Genomic DNA, 23212 nt, shown 5'->3' on the forward strand with positions numbered 1-23212 from the left:
CCAGTACTACCCTGATTTCTTAAGAGGGGTGACAGAAATGAATTTGGGGTGGGTGTGTTAGAGCACAGCCAGGAGAACTGCTTGAAAAGCAGGCTGTCTGGGAAAGAAGAGTGTCTGCTTGTGGCTAGAGGAGCCATATCCTTCTGCTGATTACAAAATAGACTCAGATGTGTCCACTTTCATCCCAAGAAGCCTAACAGCAGGTAAGAGGAACCCCACCTTTCATTTTGATAAAGTGCTTAGCATACATTTTATGTTATGCCATAAATTATGCAGGGTCCAGTGGCCAAATCAAAAAAAAAAAAATCCTGATTTTCTGCAAGTGCTAAGCTTGAAAGATCTCCTTTTGAAGCTAGTGGGAGCATGCTGAACACTGCATGCTGGAAAGGGACATTAGAAAGAATTTCTTTATGGAGAGAGTGATCAAGCATTGGAATGGGCTGCCCAGGGAAGTAGTGGATTCTCCATCCCTGGAGATATTGAAAAAGAGACTGGATGTGGCACTCAGTGCCATGGTCTAGCAACCGCAACGGTGGTTCAAGGGTTGGACTCAATGATCTCTGAGGTCCCTTCCAACCCAGCCAATTCTATGATTCTATGATCTTTAGTTCACAACACTTAGTCGAGGCTCTGAAGTGCCAGAAATGCTTTCTCTCATCCCTTGTAATTCCCACTTCAGAATCTATGTAACTCATTATGCCATGACAGACATCAACAGCAATTTTTAGACGTATTTAGACATTACATTTTGCCAAACCAAAACCATCCCTCATGGAGCATGACAAAATTCTGTTCTAGTAGCGATCTCCCCCCGTCTCAGTAGAGATAAGGAAGAAACAAAATCTTCTCTGTCAGGCTTGTCCTTTCTAGGCTACAAATGGATCTAACAGGGCAGACTCCATCCAACTCACCTTGTAGGGGTGTTAGCTCTGCCCCAATGTACTCACCCTGCTGTAATCTGCGGTCATGCTGCGTGTGCTGAGTGCTGGAGACCTGGGGAGAGAAGAAGGTAGGGAAACATTTCCTCTGTTCACAGCACCCACTGCCCCTGCACTGCTGCTGTTCAGTAAAAAAGTGGTCCCTCTGGGGTGGACAGAGAAGTATGGAAGTGTTATTGCTTTGGGCAGACCACAGCAACCCATCTAGCAAACTGCTGCAAGAAAATGGCCATGCTAACATTCTACTAGAATAACGCTGCCCTGGATGAACTGAGTGATCCATTTCAAGGAAATGGGCACCTGGAAAGGAGAGCACAGACAAGGGTGAATTACAGTTACTGGATGCATACACTTGTTTTCAACACTTCTACCAGAACTGTGAATAGCCCAAGTCTTGCAGCTGGGAAAGAACAACCTCAGGTACCAGTACAGGTTGGGGACTGAGCTGTTGGAGAGCAGCACAGGGGAAAGGGACCTGGGCGTGCTGGTGGATGGAAGGATGACCACGAGCCAGAAATGTGCCCTTGTGGACAAGAAGGCCAATGGCATCCTGGGGTGCATCAGAAGGGGAGTGGTTAATAGGTTGAGAGAGGTTCTCCTCCCCCTCTACTCTGCCATGGTGAGGCCACATCTGGAATATTGTGTCCTGTTGTGGGCCCTTCAGTTCCAGAAGGACAGGGAACTGCTTGAGAGAGTCCAGTGCAGAGTGACCAAGATGATGAAGGGAGTGGAACATCTCCCTTATGAGGAAAGGCTGAGGGAGCTGGGGCTCTTCAGCTTGGAGAAGAATGAGGGGGGACCCATCAATGTTTATAAATATGTAAGGGGTGAGTGCCAGGAGGACAGAGTCAAACTTTCCTCAGGGGTGACTAACAATAGGACAAGGGGTAATGGTTACAAACATGATCATAGGCAGTTCCATATATATAAAAGGAAGAATTTTTTTCCTTGTGAGGGTGACACAGGTTGGCCTGGGAAGTTGTGGCTCTTCCCTGGAGACCTTCAAAGCTCACCTGGATATGTTCCACTGTGACCTCCTGTAGGTGACCCTGCCCTCTCAGAAGGGTTGGACTCAATGATCTTTCAGGGTCCCTTCAAATCTCTAATGTTCTATGATTCTGTGATTCTATGAAATGTGTCTTTTCCCCAGGCTGCAGAGGCTGCATTTATCCGTGCTTATTGAAAACTGCATTCACATCCTAAGAGCAAACTTGACAACTCACACACTCCCTTGCCAGGCTGCTTCTTGGTTTAAAGGAAAACTATGGTGATAAGATTGTTCTGGCGACTTCTGCAGCTGATGGTAATGCCAGCACTGTCTCTACAAAGTCTAAAATCCACAGCCACCTGCTTTCCTGAAAAACAACTTGCTCACTGTCCTATTGCAATAATGACTCTAGACCCAAACTGGTTGAGTCTTTCAGCCAGTTTGCAAAGCTAGGAAAGCTGGACAAATCTTTTAGCCAGGATTCCTGTTAGTAAAAGTGACAAGTTCAACATACCTGAACCTAATTGCTGTCTAATACCATGACAAGCAGATTTTTTTCCACAAGACTTTTTCTATTTGACAACACTGACTAGTCCATGTGAACACTGAGGATTAGAAAGGGCAAGTTGTTGCACATTTTTGACCTCTTGTAAAAATTTTAAAATTATTTTTAAAAGTATTTCAACATATATTCAATTAAAGTGGTTTTTTTCATTTGAAATTTGATTTAAAATTTCAGTAATTGCAGTAAAAAGTTCTGGGTTAATCTCTTCTTTCTCCACTTTTCAAACTTTTCATTTTTCAATCAATTCAATTCAATTTTTTTCATTTTTCTTCACAATTTGCAGAAATGTCAAAAATTCTTCCAGGACTGTAACAGTTCTGCATACATTCCTACTTGCTACTTTGAAAAAAATATATATATTACTGGTAAATATGAATTGCAGTCTTTTCTATATAGAAAACACACTGTCAAAGGAGAATAATAGTGGAAATTTGCTGCAGACATTTTTTTGAATTTAAAGTACATTTTCAGCCAAAATAATCTTGCCTAATAAATATTACAGATCTGTGGGCATCTTTGTTGTGCAGGACAACGCTCAAATTTCATCTTCACTTTGTTAGGTTGTCATATCACAGAGTAACTGCAGTAAAAATCTTATCCACCAGAATGGAAATGTTTATTAGAATTACTGCCGAACTGAGAAAAAATACTTTGGAACACAACAGCTCCCATCTCACCACTACTGAATCCATATTGGTGGATTTACAGAAAGCAAGGAATACAGAGGAAAGCCCCAGACAACAGGACTGTTTACAAATGTTGTGCGACCATGTTTTTGTCTTTTAGTGACTATATGGTACCTTTCCTAGCAATTAGTATCCAATTTCATACATTGACAGCTGTACATAATGCAAAATAAACATGCTCTTATGTGTGTGCACTTCATGTACATGCACTGCTGCCTTTTAATTTGATGAGCTAGTGACCAACAAATCCTACTAAAAGTGTTTTGGTTGTATTTTAGTCCTACCTGTTCACATAAAGATGCTTCTTTGGTGATGCAAAGTTAGAAAATCAAGGTTACTGGCAGTCACCTGAATTTCATCAGAGCTGTTGGAGCTGGACATGTGCCCCTTAATTTATAAACCTGCCACTGTATGGCAAGTAGCCAAAATGTTTAAAACTCGAGTTTCATTGCATATCACACCACTTCTGATGGATTGTTGTGACTTTCTTTCACGAAAATTGTTGTTCCAGATTTTTTTTTCTCACTGTGTAAACGGATGTAAATGAAGAGAAGTTTTCAGAAGTAACAGTGGGCTGGATAAAAAATTTGAAAATGTGTTACAAGGGGTTCTGAGGAGTCATCAGTCAGGCTGAGCATTTGCACAGCAAGCATCTAAAGGTACCTCTCCTGCACTTTGTTTGCCCTTATTTCAGTCTCCCATTAGAGAGGAGTTTAACATATTTTATGCACATATTAAGCAGACAACAATAGTATAATAGTGTTGTGACTTGACTATGCCAGGCATTTCTGTTAGTATCAGGTAGTGTGCCTGTGTAGATAAGCCTGAAATTCCTGTACTAGTTCTCCTAGAAGTATCCTGATGCAGCCTTATAGCTCATTGAGCTGCAAAATCAGCAAACATTTTTGCTGGAGTAGAAATAAGCCAGAAAAAGGGATGGACCCATGGCCTGGGACTCCCTGTTCCCAGCTCAGCACATCTTCTCTGAAACCAAAATGTTTCTAAAGAAAAAAAAATTCTCTCCCAGTTTCCTCTTGATAGGTGAAATATCATCAGTTTTGGCGATGTGGCTAAAATAACGAGGGCAATTACAAAAAACAGATATGCAGGAAAATCTAGGATGGCTAAAACAACAAGACATTGTTTTATTCTTTTATTTTGAAACTCGAGACAGTTATAGAGCATAACCTGGGAAACTCTGCTGTTATTTTTAAGTAATTACTACTCAGTTCTGTAAATAATAGATGAGCAAAATCAAATTTCTTCAAATATGTAATTAAAGTATAAAGCTATTCATGTACAAGACAAGAATTACCCCTCTGCTGCAAAATATGAGCTGCTCCTCAATCCTTCCACAAACTAATATTTAGAAGGTGCCTTGTCTTCCATAGACAGTACAATAATTTATTGCCCCTACCAAAAGCATCTCCTGGCAACAAAGCTGGGTAGCTATGGGCTTTGACAAAGGACATCAATTTGGCCAGGTGAGGATGAGACAATGGGTAGAGAAGGAAATTGCCATAATGACTCAGTAGCCCTAATTTAATAAATCTCTGGCTCTGGGAGAAAGCATGAAATCAATGCTTTGTGTGAAAGTCAAGCAAGAAAAGAAAACATGAAAGTTCTTCTTACATAGAACTTCACTCTGTTTATCCTCCTAAGCCTGCACACAGAGTTTACCAGGTGCTGAACTCAAATGCACAAAGAAAAATGTTTTGCTTCATTTATGGTTAATTGCATGATAGAAGTTTCTTGCAGTCTGGCGTATGAAAACTGCTGCACTGGTGACTTGCAAACATCATCCCTGTTCTGGTAAATTCTTGGAGAAAGTTACTTAGTATTTCATAACCTTGGTTTTAAGTAGCACAGACACCAGAATCCTGAGTTTTGTCTCTCAGATCCTTCACACACCTCTACTCTATTCAAGAAAGAGTAAAATTAATCCAGAAGAAGAGAAAAAATACTACTTCTGATCTCAAAGATGGGTAGGAATCTGGTTAGATTCAGAAGGCCTAGTTAGCTCAGTGAAAAAAAAAAAAAAATTAGTGAAGAGTTTAGCTGAAGAGTTTAATTTAGAGCTGATTTGACTAGTAAGTGCTGCACCATCCATTGAAAAAAATAAAATCATGACTTTTAAGAAGCCTGTCACCATCACCTGTAGGCATGCTGCAAACCATCCATCAGATGGGTTTTTGAACTGTAGGTAGCAAAGTGAAGCAAGTTATTGCTTAAACAAGACTCATCTAAGGGTGAAGCCTGGAGAAGAGAAAGCTCTGGGGGGACCTCATATTGTCCTTTCAGTAGCTGAAGGGGGCCTGCAACAAAGCTAGGGTGTGTGTGCGTGAAGTTTTATAAGGGCATGTAGCAGCAGCACAAGGGGTAATGGCTTTAAACTGGATAAGGGCAGATTCAGGTTGGACATTAGGAAGAAATTCTTCACTGTGAGAGTGGTGAGACACCCAAAGAGGCTGCCCAGGGAAGTTGTGGCTGCCTCCATCCTGGAAGTGTTCAAGGACAGCTTCCTCGTTCCTTCCAACCCAAACCACTCTATGATTCTATGAATTAAACTTTACAATGTTCTTTTTACCCGATATCCTATTTTCCTGTACACCTATTTGGAATCTCTCAGGGACACTGCTGAAGACATTTCTATTGGATCTTGCCCCAGATTACTGTTATTTTCCAATCTAGATTCTTAAATTTCTAAGTGTGCACTTGAGCAAAGAATCTAGGTCTACGTCCAGTGTGATCTGTTCAACTGAACAAGAAAAAAGCAAACTATTTTTGGCTTCATTTTGCTGGTGGGACATGAGGAGAATGTTGCACCTGTCATTTTATAATACTGTCAATAGAGGTAACAGTAGAGGTCTTGAAAGCCCAGAAGAATGATAAATGGAATTCTGTAAGAAATAAGTGAGACAATAATTATGGGCAAACAGAGCCTCTGAAGAAGAAAATATAAATTATAATCAATTACCATGTCATTACTGAATAAAAACTTCAGAACAAAGGGTCTCAGCTCTGTAACATTAACACAACTCATCAATTAAAATCAAGAAAATGAAAAACATACTGACAGCAATCATCTGGAAAATCCAAGAAGAAAAAGGAAGATGGATAGAGATAATCTGCAGGGGGGGGTTGTTTTGCTTTTCAGATTGTATTAATGCTGAGCATCCAAAGGCAATGTGCAGCACAGAGAACTGGCACACACCTCTATGTCAACCCCAGCCTAAACTGAACCAGATTCCTGATGCTCACCTCTCAGAGCAAGGTGTTGACTTGCCACTGCGCACACTTTGGGTTTCAGCTTCTGAGCTTGTGTTCCTTTCACCTTCATCTTTTGCACTCATAATTTCTCCTTTGGTAGCCCCCCTGAGTACTTTCCTGATGAAGACAGGGAATAAAAGATTTTAAAGGCTGCAAATTTTTTTCCCAGGAAAATAGCAGCCTGATAAAAATAGGCCAATGTGGAACCCTGGGAAAACTCAAAAGCAATAACATCCAATTGTATACAGCTGTTATCGAACTTATCAGTTTCCAAAAGAAAAAGCTTTACCCGATCTTTCTAGGTCTGCTGAAGACTGATTTATGCCCAGTTGTGGTGGAGATTGGTACATCTGGCCTTTTTTCTTCATTCTCTTGGGGCTGATCTTTACATGCTCTTCCTTCATCCTTACTGGAAACTGTTTCTTCAATGGAGAGGGGGGAAAAAAAAGAAGTGAATCTTTGCACAGACTCAGCACAGTCAACAAAAAGTCAAACATCCTTAAAAAACAAATTTTCCATTTTTCAATATTAAACAAAAGCATATGATAACATAACATGAAAAAAAACCTTGGGGGATTTCTTGGGTTTTTCATTTCAATTAAATAGAAAACTTAAAGTAGCTTGCAATGCTTTTCCCTATCAACTCTTTTCTTGAACTACCTTCCTGAATTTATCACTGACATTTAATAACCAAAGCACCTAATTTGGTGGTAGACAGTAATTTCTGTGTTAAATGAAAGGATGTCTTCCTAATTAAAACAGTTGTTCTTCTAGGAGCAAGGTGTGGGCAAAAAGGCTTAAGTATATGTATTTTAATATCTCAAATGACAAAGTAAAAAATTACAAAATACCCACTTGGTAGGCTACATAATATCAAAACCCAAAGAACAGACAGTCACCAGTTTGACAGCTTCTGAAGTGCATAGATCTTGTCAAGATCAGCATTTTGCCAAGCAGCAGATTCGTACCAGGCGCTTTCCCAATGGCAGGGGAAAGCTCCCTGCTCCCTCTTCCTGCCAGCTGCCCATCTCCATCACCTTCCTACTGAAAGTGACCAGTGCTACATCTGAAAACAGACTACCTGAACAACACTTTCTGTATGCAGAGTGAAATAATCAAGTGGAGACAGAAGCACCAACATTCAGGAAAAACTCCTGTTCCTTAAACCAGTGGTGTTGTGGTACTATGCAAGGTACCAGAGCAGTGCACAGGCATGGTACACTTGCTGTGCTTGCTCAGGATGCCCAGGCTGTTTGCTGTACCTGAAAGAGCAGGTGCAATTTATTTGAGATAGCAGGGCAAAAGGAAAATTAAGCAAAAACTGAGAAGTAACAAGTAGTCTGGATGTAGCCCATGCTTCAGCACACAGCATGGCAGTTAATATCCATCTTTCATACTCAAAAGTTGAAAAGGAATACTTTTTACACACCACCATCACAAACAAGAGAGACAAAGCGAAAAGGACTGGACCTAGATCTCTGCATACAGCCAAAATTCCTGCAGGAACTGAGGAGGAACTTTTAGAGTTTCTGCTACTGTTCTTGCAGCTGAGCAATACTGTCCATGGTTTTGGACTGTGAGATTTTAAGCAGCTCTTTATCTCCACGGATAAAAGAGATTCTTCATTTATCTGTGCCTTACCTTTCTTATATATTAATAATTCACAAATCACCACATCGTAATACTCAAATCTCAAATTAAGATTCAAATACTGATTTATAATGACACCTTTAACACTGAAGAATAAAATACAAGTCAAACACTCTAGGAACAAGGTTGGAATGTATTAAGCACAAGAAAATGTCTCCCTCATGGTCCCTACCTGGGAATTTGTGTAGGATTGACTGTCTGACAACATCAGTTCCAAGAAGATGTGATTGTTTGAAGCGCTTCGCTCTCTCTTCAAAAAACCATTCTCCTGTCACTATCCATAGCTGCCTATATGGGGAAAATGACAAAGCCAGAGACATTGACGTTATCAATCTTGGTCAATGACAGTGCCTGCTTAAGCCCTCAGGTCACCATTCAACCATCATGCTCACAAACTCTGGACATTTGCACAGTTCAAAATAAAGAGATTGATTGCAACACCTGGGACAGCAGGACATATAGCAGAAAAATAATATCATCTTGCTTAGTGAATGAAAAGTAATTTTCAGTATATGGAAATCTACTTGGCAAAAAGTGTTTCAATGACATTTACCAGATTTCCCCAGAAAAGATGTAATATACCATCTCCCTAGTCCTTTGGATTTCCTTTGGAAACTGGCGGCAGTTTTCATTATTTCCAAAATGATAAGAGATGTAGAAACAACACTTGATGGAAGAAGAAAAACCCTCACCAAAGCTTCTCCAGCCAAGTCACCAATTCACAGACCCAGCCTAACTGTATGCATGTTGATGCAGGACTATATGTATTTTTAATCTGTAAGCTTCATGTGGTGCCACTATATGCAGTTTCCTGGAGGTGCAGAGCAATGAACTTCTGTCTTTGCTACTGTTATGGATAAAGCTGCTTTTTCTGTTTTCAAATTCCCTTACCAATACTAACCACAAAGAAATCCTGTAGTGGCACTGCTGTTTTCCACAGGTATGTTTTCATGCTGATTGCTAGCCTTTTCCTGAATTAGTTTCATCATGGCAAAGCATCAGTATTTCTACTGCCTCACTACTACATACAGTTGATTGCAAAAGGCTAGAATCCTAAGTACTCAAATAAAAAACAAATAAGCAAATCTTAAAAATTATATTAAAAACTCATTTAGCTGCAGATATGTTCCCTCTTACTTTATGCTCAATAAAAAAAAAAAAAAAACTATTTTCAAATCCAGAACAGAAATCATTAAGTATCTTGGGCATGAAAATTACTACAGACAGATTTGGAGCACTAATTAATATCTTCACTATTAAATGACTTTTGAGTTATGCCTGCATGGAGATTCTGACTTGGGAAAATACTAAAAACTACAGAATAGAATCCTGTTGTTGGTTAAAAGATCCCAATATTATCAGTCATTCCTAACCCATTAACAAATCACACACCTTTGCAGGAGGCATAAAAAAAAAAAAAAAAAAAAAAAAAAAAAAAAAAAAAAAAAAAAAAAGTTAAAACCAAAGACATGTGCCTGCAAGCATAGAAATAGAAGATTTTAATTGCCTATATCTTGATCTTGACTTGATCAAGGTCACAGAAGGCACTCCCCACCCCAGACAAGCACCTTCACCACCTCCAAGCTTGGGACAATTTGAAGGTGTAACCTACACCCAGGGCTTCAGCAGCACAGGAAGCTGCTTTGCACAAAGCTACAGACTTAAAAGCCAAAATCTGTAATTATTTCCACACTCAGCCCTGAAATGTGCCACCCACTTGGGTCATGAAGGGGCAGCCCCTCAGCCACAGGGTCTCTGGAGAGCCACCTCCTACATTTTCTGGCCAAAAGTGAACAGTGATGAGGGGAAAAAAGGCATCTCATGCCCCCTGTGTCACAAGTGCCCAGGGGATCCCTGCCTGGGTGGACTGGTGGTAGTGACTGGTAAGTGTGCTTCTTTTACCATATATGTCTTATATCCTGATAACCTTATAACGCAACGTTGGTTCAAGGGTTGGACTCTATGATCTCTGAGGTCCCTTCCAACCCAGCCAATTCTATGATTCTATGATTCTATGATAGGGAGAGACTCAGCCCTGCAGAAGCAGGACCAAGGGCTCACAGAGGGTCACAGTGGTTGGAGAGATTGACAGAGCTGCAGCCAAGGGAAGGATGGTTGGGGTGGCTGTGGGGGGAGGCTGGGAAGAGAGGATGGAAGGCTGCTGGAAGGAAGGAAGGTGGAGATGCTGGTGGAGAGAAGAGTTCCCCTCCCAGCATCCATCCCTGGGAGAGGGCCTTCTTTTCCTCCTCCACTCCACTGTGGTTCAGGTCAGCCACAGCCTTAGAACTCACCATCAGTCTCCCTCCCTGTCCCCACTCATCCCTTGCCAATCCAACCTCTGCTACGATGCACTCTGGGAGCAAAGCAGCCTGCAAGAGGGGAAGGGCTGGCACCAGGTCAGGGAAGAGGCAGGAGTACTGTGGAGGAGGACATTCTCTTCCTCCTCCTGCTATCCCCTTCTAGCAATAACTACTGACCCCATACTCATGTTCCTCACAGAGATAAGTGAACCTATTTGGGCAACAACAATTGATCCCTGTAACTTTTGGCAAAGCATAAATAAGCAATCTACTTCTCTTAGCTATCTTTCTCTGCAGGATGTAATCTGCCACCATTAAATATCCACCACAGTGATGGGGCTCAAATGTGTGCCCACTCAGCTGATGATGGTAAACTAACTTGCCCATCTGCTTCATTTGGCTGACCTTATTAAGCAGTAGTAAGACCTGCATTTTAAATTGAGGTGGCAACACATTGGGAAGGGCTGCTTTGAAGAGACCCACACCCAGGCTGCTCTGACTTCACAAAGTGAAACAGGTCTCAGGTGAAGCACAGACAACACCCTCAATAGAGGCAGTCAGCAAATAAAGGGAGTATTACATATTTATTTTTTTTACATCAAGTACTTAACCTTTCTAGTTGATCCTGTGATTGACTTTCCATGGTGAAGGGAAAAAACACCCATCAATAGCCAGCCATTGTGAGCACTGCATGGAACAAGTCTAGAAACCTCAACCTTCCCTTCAGACTTTTGTCCTTACTGTCATCAGTGCTACTCAGTCTTGGGATCCTGAGTTCAGGTGGCAGTCACCTTCTGTGAACACGTTCTTACCCACAGATCACCTGTACAAAAGTATTACATTTTAATGAAACAAAGGGGGGAAAAATAAGCTTCGTAATTTTGAATTTCTAGTATGCTAATATTGGATGTATTTTTCATGTATAATGAAAAATTCACAGAAACACTAGTATTTGTGTTATCTTAATCATTCATATATGTCAAGAGGGCCTATCAAAACAATTTTATTCAATACATAAATACAACTGAATTCAGATCAAATGATAGCCCAGCCTAAGTCTCTGAACTGAGATTTGAATTCATAACGGCATTTGGCATTCTGAATCAAAAATCAAAGAGCAAGACCTACACAGTCTTTAATAACATTATTTTAATGCATTTATAATTATGATAAAGAAAGACTGTCTTTCCTACTGATAATACATCATCTTTTTCTGATAAAAAATGACTTAAATGAACCCTTCCCACAAAGATAAGTGTTTCAATGGGAAAAGAAATGAGGATGTTTTTGCAACACTACAACTGATAAGTCCTTGCAGTTTTGTTTTTTGTCATTTTAAAATGGGTCCAAGGTCCCCACTAACTATAAGTCAAGGTACAGGCAAGCCTTTTCTTTACTTCCCCTTTACAGTTATCATGTAGTATACAAAGTAAAAAAAAAGTCTTCTACCAAAACAGTGTTTAGATTGACTTTCCAAAGTGTGCAACAGATGCTGAAGTCAGTAGCTTTAGAAAGGAGGAAAACAGTGTCAGAAATTGTAATAGCAGTAATTTTTGCATCATTGCTCTTTCCTACACTCAAAACACCTAGGAAAATTTCAAAGCAAAACCACGTTCCAGTAGAAAGGTTTAGTACCAATTACTTTACCTGCTAAAGTCCTTATACATTAATTACTGATCCACCTACTCACATCATCATGTGAGAGGGAATATGTTAGGGTTTTGGGCTTTTTCTCTCTCAATGATCTCCTAGCAAAGAGATTAACTTCACTAACACACTGCTCAGTTGAGAAACTGAATGTAACCTGTGGCCCACAACTGCCAAAACCTCAACTTCTTATTTTCCACTCTCATTTATGCAAGACATTACATGGTTAAGTTCTCAACTGCCAGGTAATCGATTTAAGTTGGAAAGCCCCAATTTTTAACTTTTAATCATTTATTTTGAGGGAAAAAAACCTATATGGGTAAACAGTTTCATAATCTGTTTGATCACCTAGCCTAACCCACATTCACTGCAGAGGAGATTTATGTCTACCTTTTTTTCCCTTTCCTATTCCTCCAGTTTACTTCCTCCTTGGATGAAAAATTGGAAAAAAAAATGGCAAGACCAAAATGCAGTCTTTACAGGAACATACCAAAACATACACACTAATCTTTGTATGTATTAAAATCCACAAGTATTTTCTATATTATAAATTAATTCCAGAGTGGTTTTTAATATGTTGTGAGGCTATTAAATAGAAATTTTTGACCCTATCAAAATAAGGCAAACTTGCCTAGATGTTACTCAAATAAAATTATAAGTAATCTGAAAATCATTTGCATACCAAAACATTTGAAACTACTCTTTTTTCCATCTCCTAATGGGAATAAATCTTACTGATGAATTTTCATGACATTTTAAGACAATATAATGATTTCCAAGATGAAGAAATTTTTCCCATTATTACAGTTTTTGGGGTTTTTTTTTGCTGTAATAACTTGGACCATCCTGGGCATTTTATCTTGCTGAAGAATTCAATCAAAATAAAGGCACTGTTTGCAGATACCTAGACACATCTGTGACAAGAAATACAAACAGCATCAAGATGTAAAATCAGCTTGTCAGCAGACTGCTTGGAGAACTGAATTTCCCTCAACCTCTTGATCATTTTAGATGCAAAATTTAAAAATAGACTCATCACATTTTAAGATGCAAGGGAAATAAGTGTCCTTAATGGAAAGTTTATCTTCTAGCACCTAGGTTTGGAAGCTCCTGATGATCTCAGTTGCTTACATGCAGGGAATGGAGCAGAAAGCTTCTTCTTTCATCAGTGCACTGCTATATACAGGCTCAATTTACCTCAATAAACACTACAACATGACCATCATACAGAGAGTCACATAAATAAAGACTGTCATGTTCTCTACCCAAAGTAACTGTAGAACTAAGATTTTGTCAGAATACTCAGCTCCGACTCTTCTTTACCTTTAAATGCTTTATCTTTTTACTTTATATTCCAGCTGGCAATAACTCCCATGAGGGAGAAAAAAAACAAATAGTAGTTTTCTCTTTATGGGCATTTAAAGGGAATATCCTTTTTCAGTAACTTTATATATATATAAAGTAAACTTCAGTAAATTTATATATATAAATTTTAAGACAATATATATATCAGTGTCAGTTTGTTATACCTCAAAATACTGATGAACATCTCTCACTATTCACATTCAAATATACTTCCTCAAATTCAGTAAATCTCTTTTTTAAAGTGTTTTCAAATGTAACAATGTGTTCTAATGTGCTTCCCCATCACCATAGGTTGTTTTTCAGGAAAGTCTAACTTTGGTGAAATGGCAGATGAAACACTTTAAAAATTATTTTGGAAGAGAGGAGTTAGATTCACTTGTCACCAGATGAAAAATTTTGGTTGACAGATGAACATTTATATTGCATTATTAAATAAACAGGTATCTCATCCCTACAGCCACTATTCAGGGTTTTTTTTAATATATGTTCAGAAAATATTACTGTAGTTTACCATATCCTTAAAAGTTAGGCATCCTGACATTACCTGATCCTCAAGTCAAAGTCAGGAAATTTGCAGTTTCCTGACTTTTTTTTTTCTTTTTCTTTTTCTTTTTCCCATAACTGGACATAACCCCACCATAAATCTTAAGGCAATGGTGACATCTGATCCCAGGCTATGTGACAGAATTTCCTTTTGCTGTACTACAGCTCTCCTGAACTCCTATGAGTTGGATACGAATGCTACGAATGGATAGGCAGGGCTTGAGGTGTTCAGAAGAAAGGAAATGTGAAAATGTATTGAATGTAGCAACAGGTAGAAGCTGGCTGATATAATCTAAATTTTCTTCTATTGTCACAAGCCAGGCTTTGTTTCAGCAACCCTTTTGGATTGTCTATGTAACTTGAGGGGTCTCTGCTGTAATTTCTGTAGTACTTGTTAGCCAACTCTCTTTGAATGAATCATAGAATGGTTTGAATAGGAAGGGACCTTAAAGACCATCTTGTTCCAACTTGCCCACCATAAGCAGGGACACCTTCCACAAGACCAGTTCACTCAAAGCCCCATCCAACCTGGCCTTGAACACTGTTGGGAAGGAGGCATCCACAACTCCTCAGGCAACCTGTTCTCATGTCTTATCACCCCCACAGTAAAGAATTTCTTCCTAATATCTGATCTAATTATACCTTAATTAAAACTTAAAACTGTTCTCCCTTGCCCTATTGCTCCATGCCTTTGTAAAATGTCCCTCCCCAGCTTTCTTCTATGTCCCCTTCAGGTACTAGAAGGCCCCTATGAAGTCTCCCCGGAGCCTTCTCAAGGCTGAAAAATCCCAACTTTCTCAGCCTGTCTTACTGGGAGAGTTTCTCCAGCTTTCTAACCATCTTTGTGGCCTTCCTCTGGATTCCCTCCAACAGCTCTATGTCCTTCTTATGTTGGGAGCCCTAGAACTGGACACAGACAACACCCACTATCAGAACAACTTAGCTAACACCTAATATCAGACCTCCTGACACCAGATGTCACTTCCAACAGTTCTGAAAATCATGCTTCTGAACACGTTCTTACAGGTATTGCTGATGATTATATAACAAGACTTGTGAAGGTTACTACTATCACCATCACCTCAACCTGCACTTAGTAGAATGAGGAGAATTTGTCAGAACAGCTAAGAACTGGTATAGCACCAAAAGTGGAAAGAGTTCACGAAGACCATGAATCCTTCTCCCGGGCTTTTAAGGGTCTCACACTATGTAGGACAACATACAGTTGTGTGTAATTTAAATTACACATAAATTACACAACATACATTACAACAGTATAGACTGCATCTGCTAACATAACAGCACAGCAGGTGCTAGAGTCTATATTCATATCGATCTTAACTTACTCTCATTCATCAAGGTTAGTAAAAGAAAAGGCTGTGCTTAATTTTCTAACACATTTTGCAAAGCCACTAACATGGTAAAACCATCCAAATTTACAGACACAAGCACTGTATGCAGATCTGTGCTACAGAGCTAAAGGATTTTCCCCTTCTTCCTGCCTTTTGTTTGCTACTTGTAGAACATAACTGTCTCTTAACACTGGATTCTCATTTTCTTTTCCTTGCCATCTGCCTTTCAATCTTGCCAAAGGCCATATTTGCAGTAACTTAATCAGTTTCTCCTTCAAATGTAATTTTAAAAGCCTAAAAATCCAATTTTTCCCTGCATTTCTCGCTTCAGCGAGACAGAGCAAAACAGAACTGAAAGAATTTAAATTACACACAACGATTTACCTGAAATAGCTCTCAAATGTTCATCTTTATACTGCCCACACAGAAGATAATCTCTCTGTGGAGTTCTAGCAGTGTGCAAGGCATTTTACAGATCATTTACTGTCACTGTGTAACACTGCATATGAACAAACAGAAAGGACAGCGAGATATTTCAGGTTAATAAAGATACCTAACATGGACAAAACTTAAGCATATGCAAAGTTTAGCACTTTGCAAGCAAATGAGACTGGGGTCTGTAATAACGCAGGCTTCAAAGGGAACTTGTTTTCAAGGTGATTGCTAGGACCACAGTTTGGCATACAGAATTGCAGTACAATTACAACAAACTGTGGGTAATTTTGAGAAATTACCTCATCCCTCTTTCAGCCCCCAGATGGAACCATTTTTACAGATGTCACCATTTCTGAGAGATACATCCAACTGGCCTTTAAGAACCTTCTCCAAGTTATATTCAGTACTCATACCACCTAACCTACATGCTCTCACTATAAATTAAACATCACATTACTTTTCTCATCCAAAGTGAGTATACAACATAGTCTGCATGCCTCCTCAATGAAGCTGCATTTTTTTGATTTAAAGCTTGGTTATTTTCAGTATTCTCAGTTGGCCTAAGCCAAATTTTTTGACTTCTTCCTTTACTCAGCACATTTCAAGTGCAAGGCTTGTAAACATGATTTTTCTCCAGTGGGCCAACATGAAGTGTGTTACAAAAAACTATTGGGATTAGTTCTCTACATAAAACAGGACCATGTCATGTGTTTTACAGGCCATAATTCTGCTTGCACATCGCTGTGTGATGCTGGACTTTTCTACAATGGAAAATACGGTGACTTGCATTCAGCTTTTCATTCAGTACAAACCCAGATCCTTTTCTAAGGAACAGCTGCATAAACTACTTTTATCCTTATTCTCTGTTTCTGCAGCTTCATTTTTCCTAGATACAGAACTTCCACATGCCCGCAGGGAGTCACCACTTGTTTTCCCTTCAAACTACAACTTTAAATTTTAAGCATCCCTATGAATCCTAATCCTGTCCTTCAGCATGCCTGCAGCACCTCTCAGTTTCATGCCACCTGCAGGTGTAACTGGAAAACTCATCTGCTGCATCAGTCCTTAACTAAAATACTTGACACTGAAAAGCCAGAAAATGTTCTGCTCTATACCACTTCTGGTTTTAGGTTTTGATTTTAGGTGTTTGGGATTTTCTTTGTTTTGTTTAGGGTTTTTTTTTATAGTAAAAGAACCATAACTACTCTGAAAATGAAGTTTTTTTTAATTTTCCATGTTGCACTGCAATGACACTGACAGAATTTATTTCAGGGAAAAATTCCCCTTGTTTATCAGCTTATTAGAATGGCAGAAAAAAGAGAATTTATAAAGTATCATAAGGTTCATCAAAGTCAAGTCGCAGGACATCAACAGACGTCCGCCTCTCTTCACAAGGTCTGTCACCCTATCAAAGAAGGAAATTAAATTGGTTTTGACATTATTTGTTCTCGAGCTAGCTCTTACTCATCATCCTGTCACCTCCTCTCAGCTTTCAAATAGCACAGAAATAATTCGTTTCAGCATTTTTAGAGAGATTAAAGGTAACTTGACAGGGTCAATGAATCTCTTATTCTTCCTTTCATCATTTTTAAAGAGTAGTATTGTGTTTGTCATTCTTCATTCTGCCACCTCACCTGCATCTCATAATTTCCAGAATGTCACAACACTGACATCATCTCAGGAACTGGCTGAAACAAACTCAAGGAGCTAACCCAGGCTCCTACCACTTTTAAATCATTCCAAAGAATCAAGCAGTAGAAGATATTTCATCTTAAAAGGTGAGACCCTGTCCTCTGGCTGCAGAGAAGGTTAAGGCATCTAGCTATAAAAATAGATGTTAAACTTCTAAAGCTGAAGTTGGAAGACTCAAACCCTAAAACTCCACTTCCTATTACATTAGTTTTGCACTGGCTAACTAGTCAAAGTCTGACATAACGAGCAATTTAGGTTCCATCTCTTATGCAATTTACAAAAAGTCTTATCTCCCTAAGCTCATTAATTTGATGGTCTGTGAAAAATAAGGAAACGTATTACCATCCCAATCAAGTGAATTATTTTTCTAGTTGTATGAAGTGTCTAGAGCACAAGTCTTAGGTGAAGCAGCTGAGGCCATTGGCATTGTGCAGTCTGGAGAAGAGGAGGAGGCTGAGAGGAAACCTCCTCACTCTCTACAACTGCCTCAAAAGAGGCTGCAGTGAGGTGAAGATCAGTCATTTCTTCTAGGTTATAAGCAATAGAACAAGAGGAAATTACTTCAGGCTGTGCTAGGGGAGTTTTAGGCTGGATACTTGGGGAAAAAAAATTTCTTTACTGGAAGGGTTCTCAGACATTGGAATAGTCTGCCCAAGGGATGTGGTGGAGTCACCATCCCTGAAGGCATTTTAAAGATGCATAGATGAGGTGCTTGGGGACTTGGCTTAATGGTGGACTGGGCAGCTAAGAGCTAGATTTGATGACCTTAAAGGTCTTCTCCAACCAAAGCAATTCTGTGATTCTATATATCAAGTAAATATCTTCTCATTTATTCACTTGATATCTCATGTTAGAACACCGATTCTCTGCTTTTCAGCATAGTGATCTGCTACCCTCTTTCTCCATTCCAACATAATATTCCAACAGTGAGAAATGGGAAGATGTATCCTTTTTGTTCCCTCTTCCACCAAAGCACAATTTACTTTGGAACACTCACTAACAGAGGCATTAGCAATACAGCTCTCTCTCTTCATGCAGAGATATTCAGTTACTATAAACAACAAAGTAAAGCAAGGATAGAAACATGGATTTAAGTGCCTGTACTCCCAGTTCTAACATCTCTTTCCTTACAAATCCACCTACCACATCAGTCACATCGTACAGACCTCACTTGTACTTAATTCACTTTTGCTCATTTTAAATTACTTGATTCTTACACTTATGTCTTCATAATGTGAATAGACTGTCATTGGCTTGTAACTGATTTTTCTGTAATTTTCAGAGTACTTCCCACCAGCAGCTTAGTATTCATGACGCTTGCAGCTTCCTTTAGAAAGCAAGCTAGTTGAAACTGGCTTGGAACTGGGAAAAAAGGTAATGGAGAATAGTGCAGCAGCTAAAGCCACCTGACAAGTCCTTGCTCTGCATATGGTTAAGTGTGGAACTGTTAACGCTGGCACAGAATTCCCGACACAGCTGTAACCTGTAACTGTGACAGTGGAAGCCACACAACTTACGCAATCTTGGCACACACTGAGCACTTCCACTGCCCGTCAGTTCCCACGTCACGACACGTATTGCAAACCCGGAGTTTGCAGGTTTGGCACAGGTCTCCTCTGTCAAAGATTAAGCCCAGGCTTTTCTGGCAGCGAATGCAGACCCTGCTGTTGTCCTGTTGGCAGTGGCGGTTCCCACCTTTCCTTCTCACTTCCAGAAGCTCGTTTTTCAATTTCCTAGAAGAAAACAGAATTGCTCAATACGGAGATACAACTCAGTGACCTCTAGGACCTTTTAACAGGTTACAGTGTAGTGCTAAAAGCTGCAAGACACAAATAAATACAAAACAAATGGATTTTTTTTATATTTGCTGTATTATTTTGAAAACACATAGGACAAAGAATAACAAAACCTATCCTCCACCTCTCAGACATGCAGCCAGGAGCAAAACCTTATGGTAGCTCAGTTTATGTAACTGCAGACAGCTGAGCAGTTCTGGACATTTGGTAAACTTTCTTTGCTTGTTCCTCATCAGTAATCCAAGTCCTGCCAAGCCCAGGCCAACAGCAGCTCAAAACTGACAACATCCTCTGCATCCAAAGAAATCTTTCTGTAATTATAGTGCATTGAACAGTGTGCCAGTGCAGAATTAGCTAGGAATGTATATGCAATTGTACACCAACTATTCAAAGTCAAAAAACCCTGCCAAACCAAAACATCTACATGGATACTGGTATTATACTGTGATACCACAATAAAAAAGAGAATATCAATTTAAAGAATGCAACTTGCAGAATAACAGCTCTGCAGGACAAGAATATTTGTATTTAATACCTAATTTTGAAGGCTCCCTTTCAATGGTGCATGAGTTGGATCCTCTGACTGCTGTATTTACAACAGATTAAAAAAAAAAAATTGTGCCAGACCCCATCATAACAGAAACCTCTCACTAAGAGCTCCATGTGCCTTATTCCTGACCTGAACTCCACAATTTTTCCTTCCATGCCACAGCCTCTCCAGGCCCCAACCCAAAGAACTATCTAGGTTGGAAGAGACAACTGAAGGTCACCTTGTCTCAGCTCACAGCCAAAGAAGGACCAACCAGACTAGATTGAGGCTGTGTCCAACTTGATTTTGAGTTAACAGACTAACTCCAAGTAAAGTCTGTAATGTTTATGGGCACCTGGTCCAGAATCTGGCTAATTTTATGCTGTTTTATTTTAAAATAAATAAATAAAAGAAAACCAAACAACAAAACAAATCAAAAATCTTTCCTAATAGTTAACCAGAACCTCTCACAATCCAGCTTGTTCTCATTGCATCTTCCTTCACTGTGTACTTCTAAAAAGAGTCTGGTTCCATTTTTGCTACACTGATACTAAGGACTTGAATACAGGGAGCACATCACATCCCTCTGCTTCTCCGTCTGTGCCATGTGCTGCAGCCCTCTAATCATCTTGGTGGCCCTCCATTGAACTTGCTCCAATATGTCAATGCCCCTTCTGTTTTGGGGAGCCCCAAACTGGAAACTATTCCAGGTGTGGTCTCACAGTAGCTGAAAAGAGGGGGAAAACACTGCCCTCAACTGCTACTGTTGTCCTGTTCGCGGTCAAAATTGTTACATGCCCCGAACACTTCTTATCAGCAGCTCCATCCACTCAACCCCCAGTCTCTTCTTATCCTCTCCATCATCTCAACCTACAGGTCCCCTCCTCTCTCCAGGCTCTTTCCTGCCTCCCTCCAACCCTAATCCCTCCTCTTTTAAGCTCCTCCATCCTTTCAAACCCTTTCCACACTCTACTCTACTCCAGAAAACCTCTTTCCCAGGGCTCCAGCTCAGCAGATGCTAAGTTCTTTCAGTTTTACATGCCTGGATGTTGCTGTGTCCTCATCCCCTCACCCTTCCCCCTATGCTCCCCTTCATTCACTGCCATCAGCCAAGAGACTCCAGATTTCCTCTACAATGAGGCACTCCAGCTCACTGAAATCATAATCTCTGGAGACACAGAGATGTTTTAAGCGGGATTAAAAAAACCTGGCTTCACCTAAGGATCACTAAAAAACCGTCGTAAATAAAAGCACTTTGGGAAGATAAATCCAATAAAAGATTACAGGTTGCAGCCCAGTGAAGGAGGCCAGGAGCATTGCTTAGTCCACCGGGGACTAAGCTCTGACAGAATTAGGTTATTTGTGGATACACTGCTTTGTTAAAAGGTTGGCTAGCATTTTGCTTCCCACTGGGATCCCATGAACTGCTGAGCAGCTGCATCTGGCCTGTGGATGCTCAACCTCTGACAGCCTTTGAAAAAGGCCATGTCCAATCCCTCCGGGCAGCAACTACAAATCCTGTCAAGCATTTTCTTCTGTTGGCCTCTACCCAAGAGAGATTTCTGCATTCTGCTTTGGATGCTTCCTCTCCCACACTGTATCCAATTATATAGATATATATATTCATGCACACAATACAAATTCTGGATACAAAGTCAGTGTTTTACAGAGCCCCAATTTAAAATGAAGAAATTGCTATTGGCCCAAAACAATAAACAGTGCATTTCTAAACACAATTTTGCTTAGAGATCAACATGTTGAAACACTTATCAAGATTCTTTTGACACTAGAAAGGTATTATTCCTACTATCCAGTAGTGGTGACTGCAACAGTATTTTCCATTGTTTATGTGATTCAAAATCTTGAATTCTTATCAGATGACAGTGTATTTGCCAAGAGCATGAATTCTGGAAATGGTTTTCTTGGTTCTTAATACAGAGCTACCTTTGATGACTTTCAGGGAACTGAGGTAAAATAAATCAAACCACATCTTCTCTACTCACTTAATCAAGCAGATAAAAAAAAAAAATCTAAAAAGCAAGCAAAGTATGGACAGATATACTGGACATGACTTTTCTTTTGGGATCCCCTGTACTCATTACTGAATTGAACTCCTGACTGCTCATAAGTATGTATAAAAAATAGAGAATGAAATGTCTCAAGGACCAGAAAGAATAGGAGGAGGTAAGTGAGACATCTGAAAAACATCCATCATCAGAACAGCCTCTAAACAACCACAGCTTAGCTGCACTAGTCACATAATACTGAAAAGGGGTAAGTGCAATGTTTTTCTGGGCTGACATAGCACTACCCTTTATCCCCCAAGACAGCAATCAGCTTTATTATAAACACAGAAATTCCTTTTGCCATTCTAACATTTGAGCTCTTAATTTTAAAGGAATCTAATTAACTGTGCAGTTAGACATTTCAAATCTCAAATATTAAACAAGAATTAATTGTTATCAGTCCCCTCCCAGTAATAAGCAAAAGCCAGTTTAGTAAGCTGCTGGAGAAAAAAGAACCCTGAAGTTTCTAAACTATCTATTTCAACAGCTGTTTGGTAGAAGATAACTATTGAAAAGAAATTTTAAATGCCAAGGATAGCAGAGTATTTAGCCTTTCCCCTAAGTGTGAATTTGTATAAAGGTCCCTCTACTGTCTGTGAAAATATGTCAAGTGCATTGAAGAAGAGTTCTGTTGTAACTAGTATTCCAGGCAATACTGAATGACTTAATCTGAGCCTTTCCAAACGGGGCCTAAAAGAACCATATAAAATATCAAAGCAGGAAATGATAACAAACAATATTTAGCCAACAGAGAATTTAAGAAATTACTCAGATGCTAGGTTAAGCCCATCTAACCAGAAAATGTGAAATCCTAGTGCCTTAAAAAGATGGGGAAAAATAATGCAGGCTGCAAAGACCCCAGTGCTACAAAGCCCAAACCAAGGAGCAGCAAGGAGGTGAAGCTCTTGGCACAGCTGCCCACTGTCTCCAAGAGGCATGAAAGAGATCCCAACAGAGCCTGATTTCCCTACTGATGATAAACATCACGAGGCAGTCAAAGGCTCTCATTCCCTAAGAAATGCAGCCTCCAGAGCATTATAATCCTGCAGAGAAAAAAAGCAATAGAAGCCTTAACAGATCCATTTTTTTCTTAATAGTATGCTTCAACCTAGAGAACATTTATTTCACAAATACAGAAAAGCTGAATAGCTATACTGCTGCAAGAGGCAAGACATTCAATGCTCAAGTGTGGTAACTTTGGGGTTTTTTGATACAAAACTGATAGCAACCCCCTCTCATTTCAGTAGGGTTTGGAAAACTTTTTATACGAACTGTAATTAAAGACTTAAGCAGGAAAAAAGTTCAAATAGATGAAATTGTTCCAGTCTGGCACCTGTTCCTAAATTCTCTCTCCTGCACAGATGAGTTGACACATTCCCCTTCTGAAGAG

General features: G+C 39.7%; 1 protein-coding gene across 1 annotated transcript in view; it reads right to left on the minus strand.

Annotated features, from left to right (window-relative positions):
* The window catches only part of SYTL5 (synaptotagmin like 5), a 52301-nt gene that overhangs the window by 23910 nt on the left and 5179 nt on the right, over positions 1–23212 (minus strand). Inside the window, exons 2-6 of the mRNA XM_008500321.2 lie at positions 18949–19164; positions 8270–8385; positions 6737–6869; positions 6439–6564; positions 948–1083 (exon numbers count right to left, since the gene is read on the minus strand). Of these exons, the coding sequence (XP_008498543.2) occupies positions 948–1083; positions 6439–6564; positions 6737–6869; positions 8270–8385; positions 18949–19164 (727 nt within the window). The remainder of the gene's footprint in view (positions 1–947; positions 1084–6438; positions 6565–6736; positions 6870–8269; positions 8386–18948; positions 19165–23212) is intronic.

The sequence above is a fragment of the Calypte anna genome, chromosome 1 (genome assembly GCF_003957555.1).
Source record: "Calypte anna isolate BGI_N300 chromosome 1, bCalAnn1_v1.p, whole genome shotgun sequence".
In the NCBI taxonomy this organism is placed as follows: domain Eukaryota; kingdom Metazoa; phylum Chordata; class Aves; order Apodiformes; family Trochilidae; genus Calypte; species Calypte anna.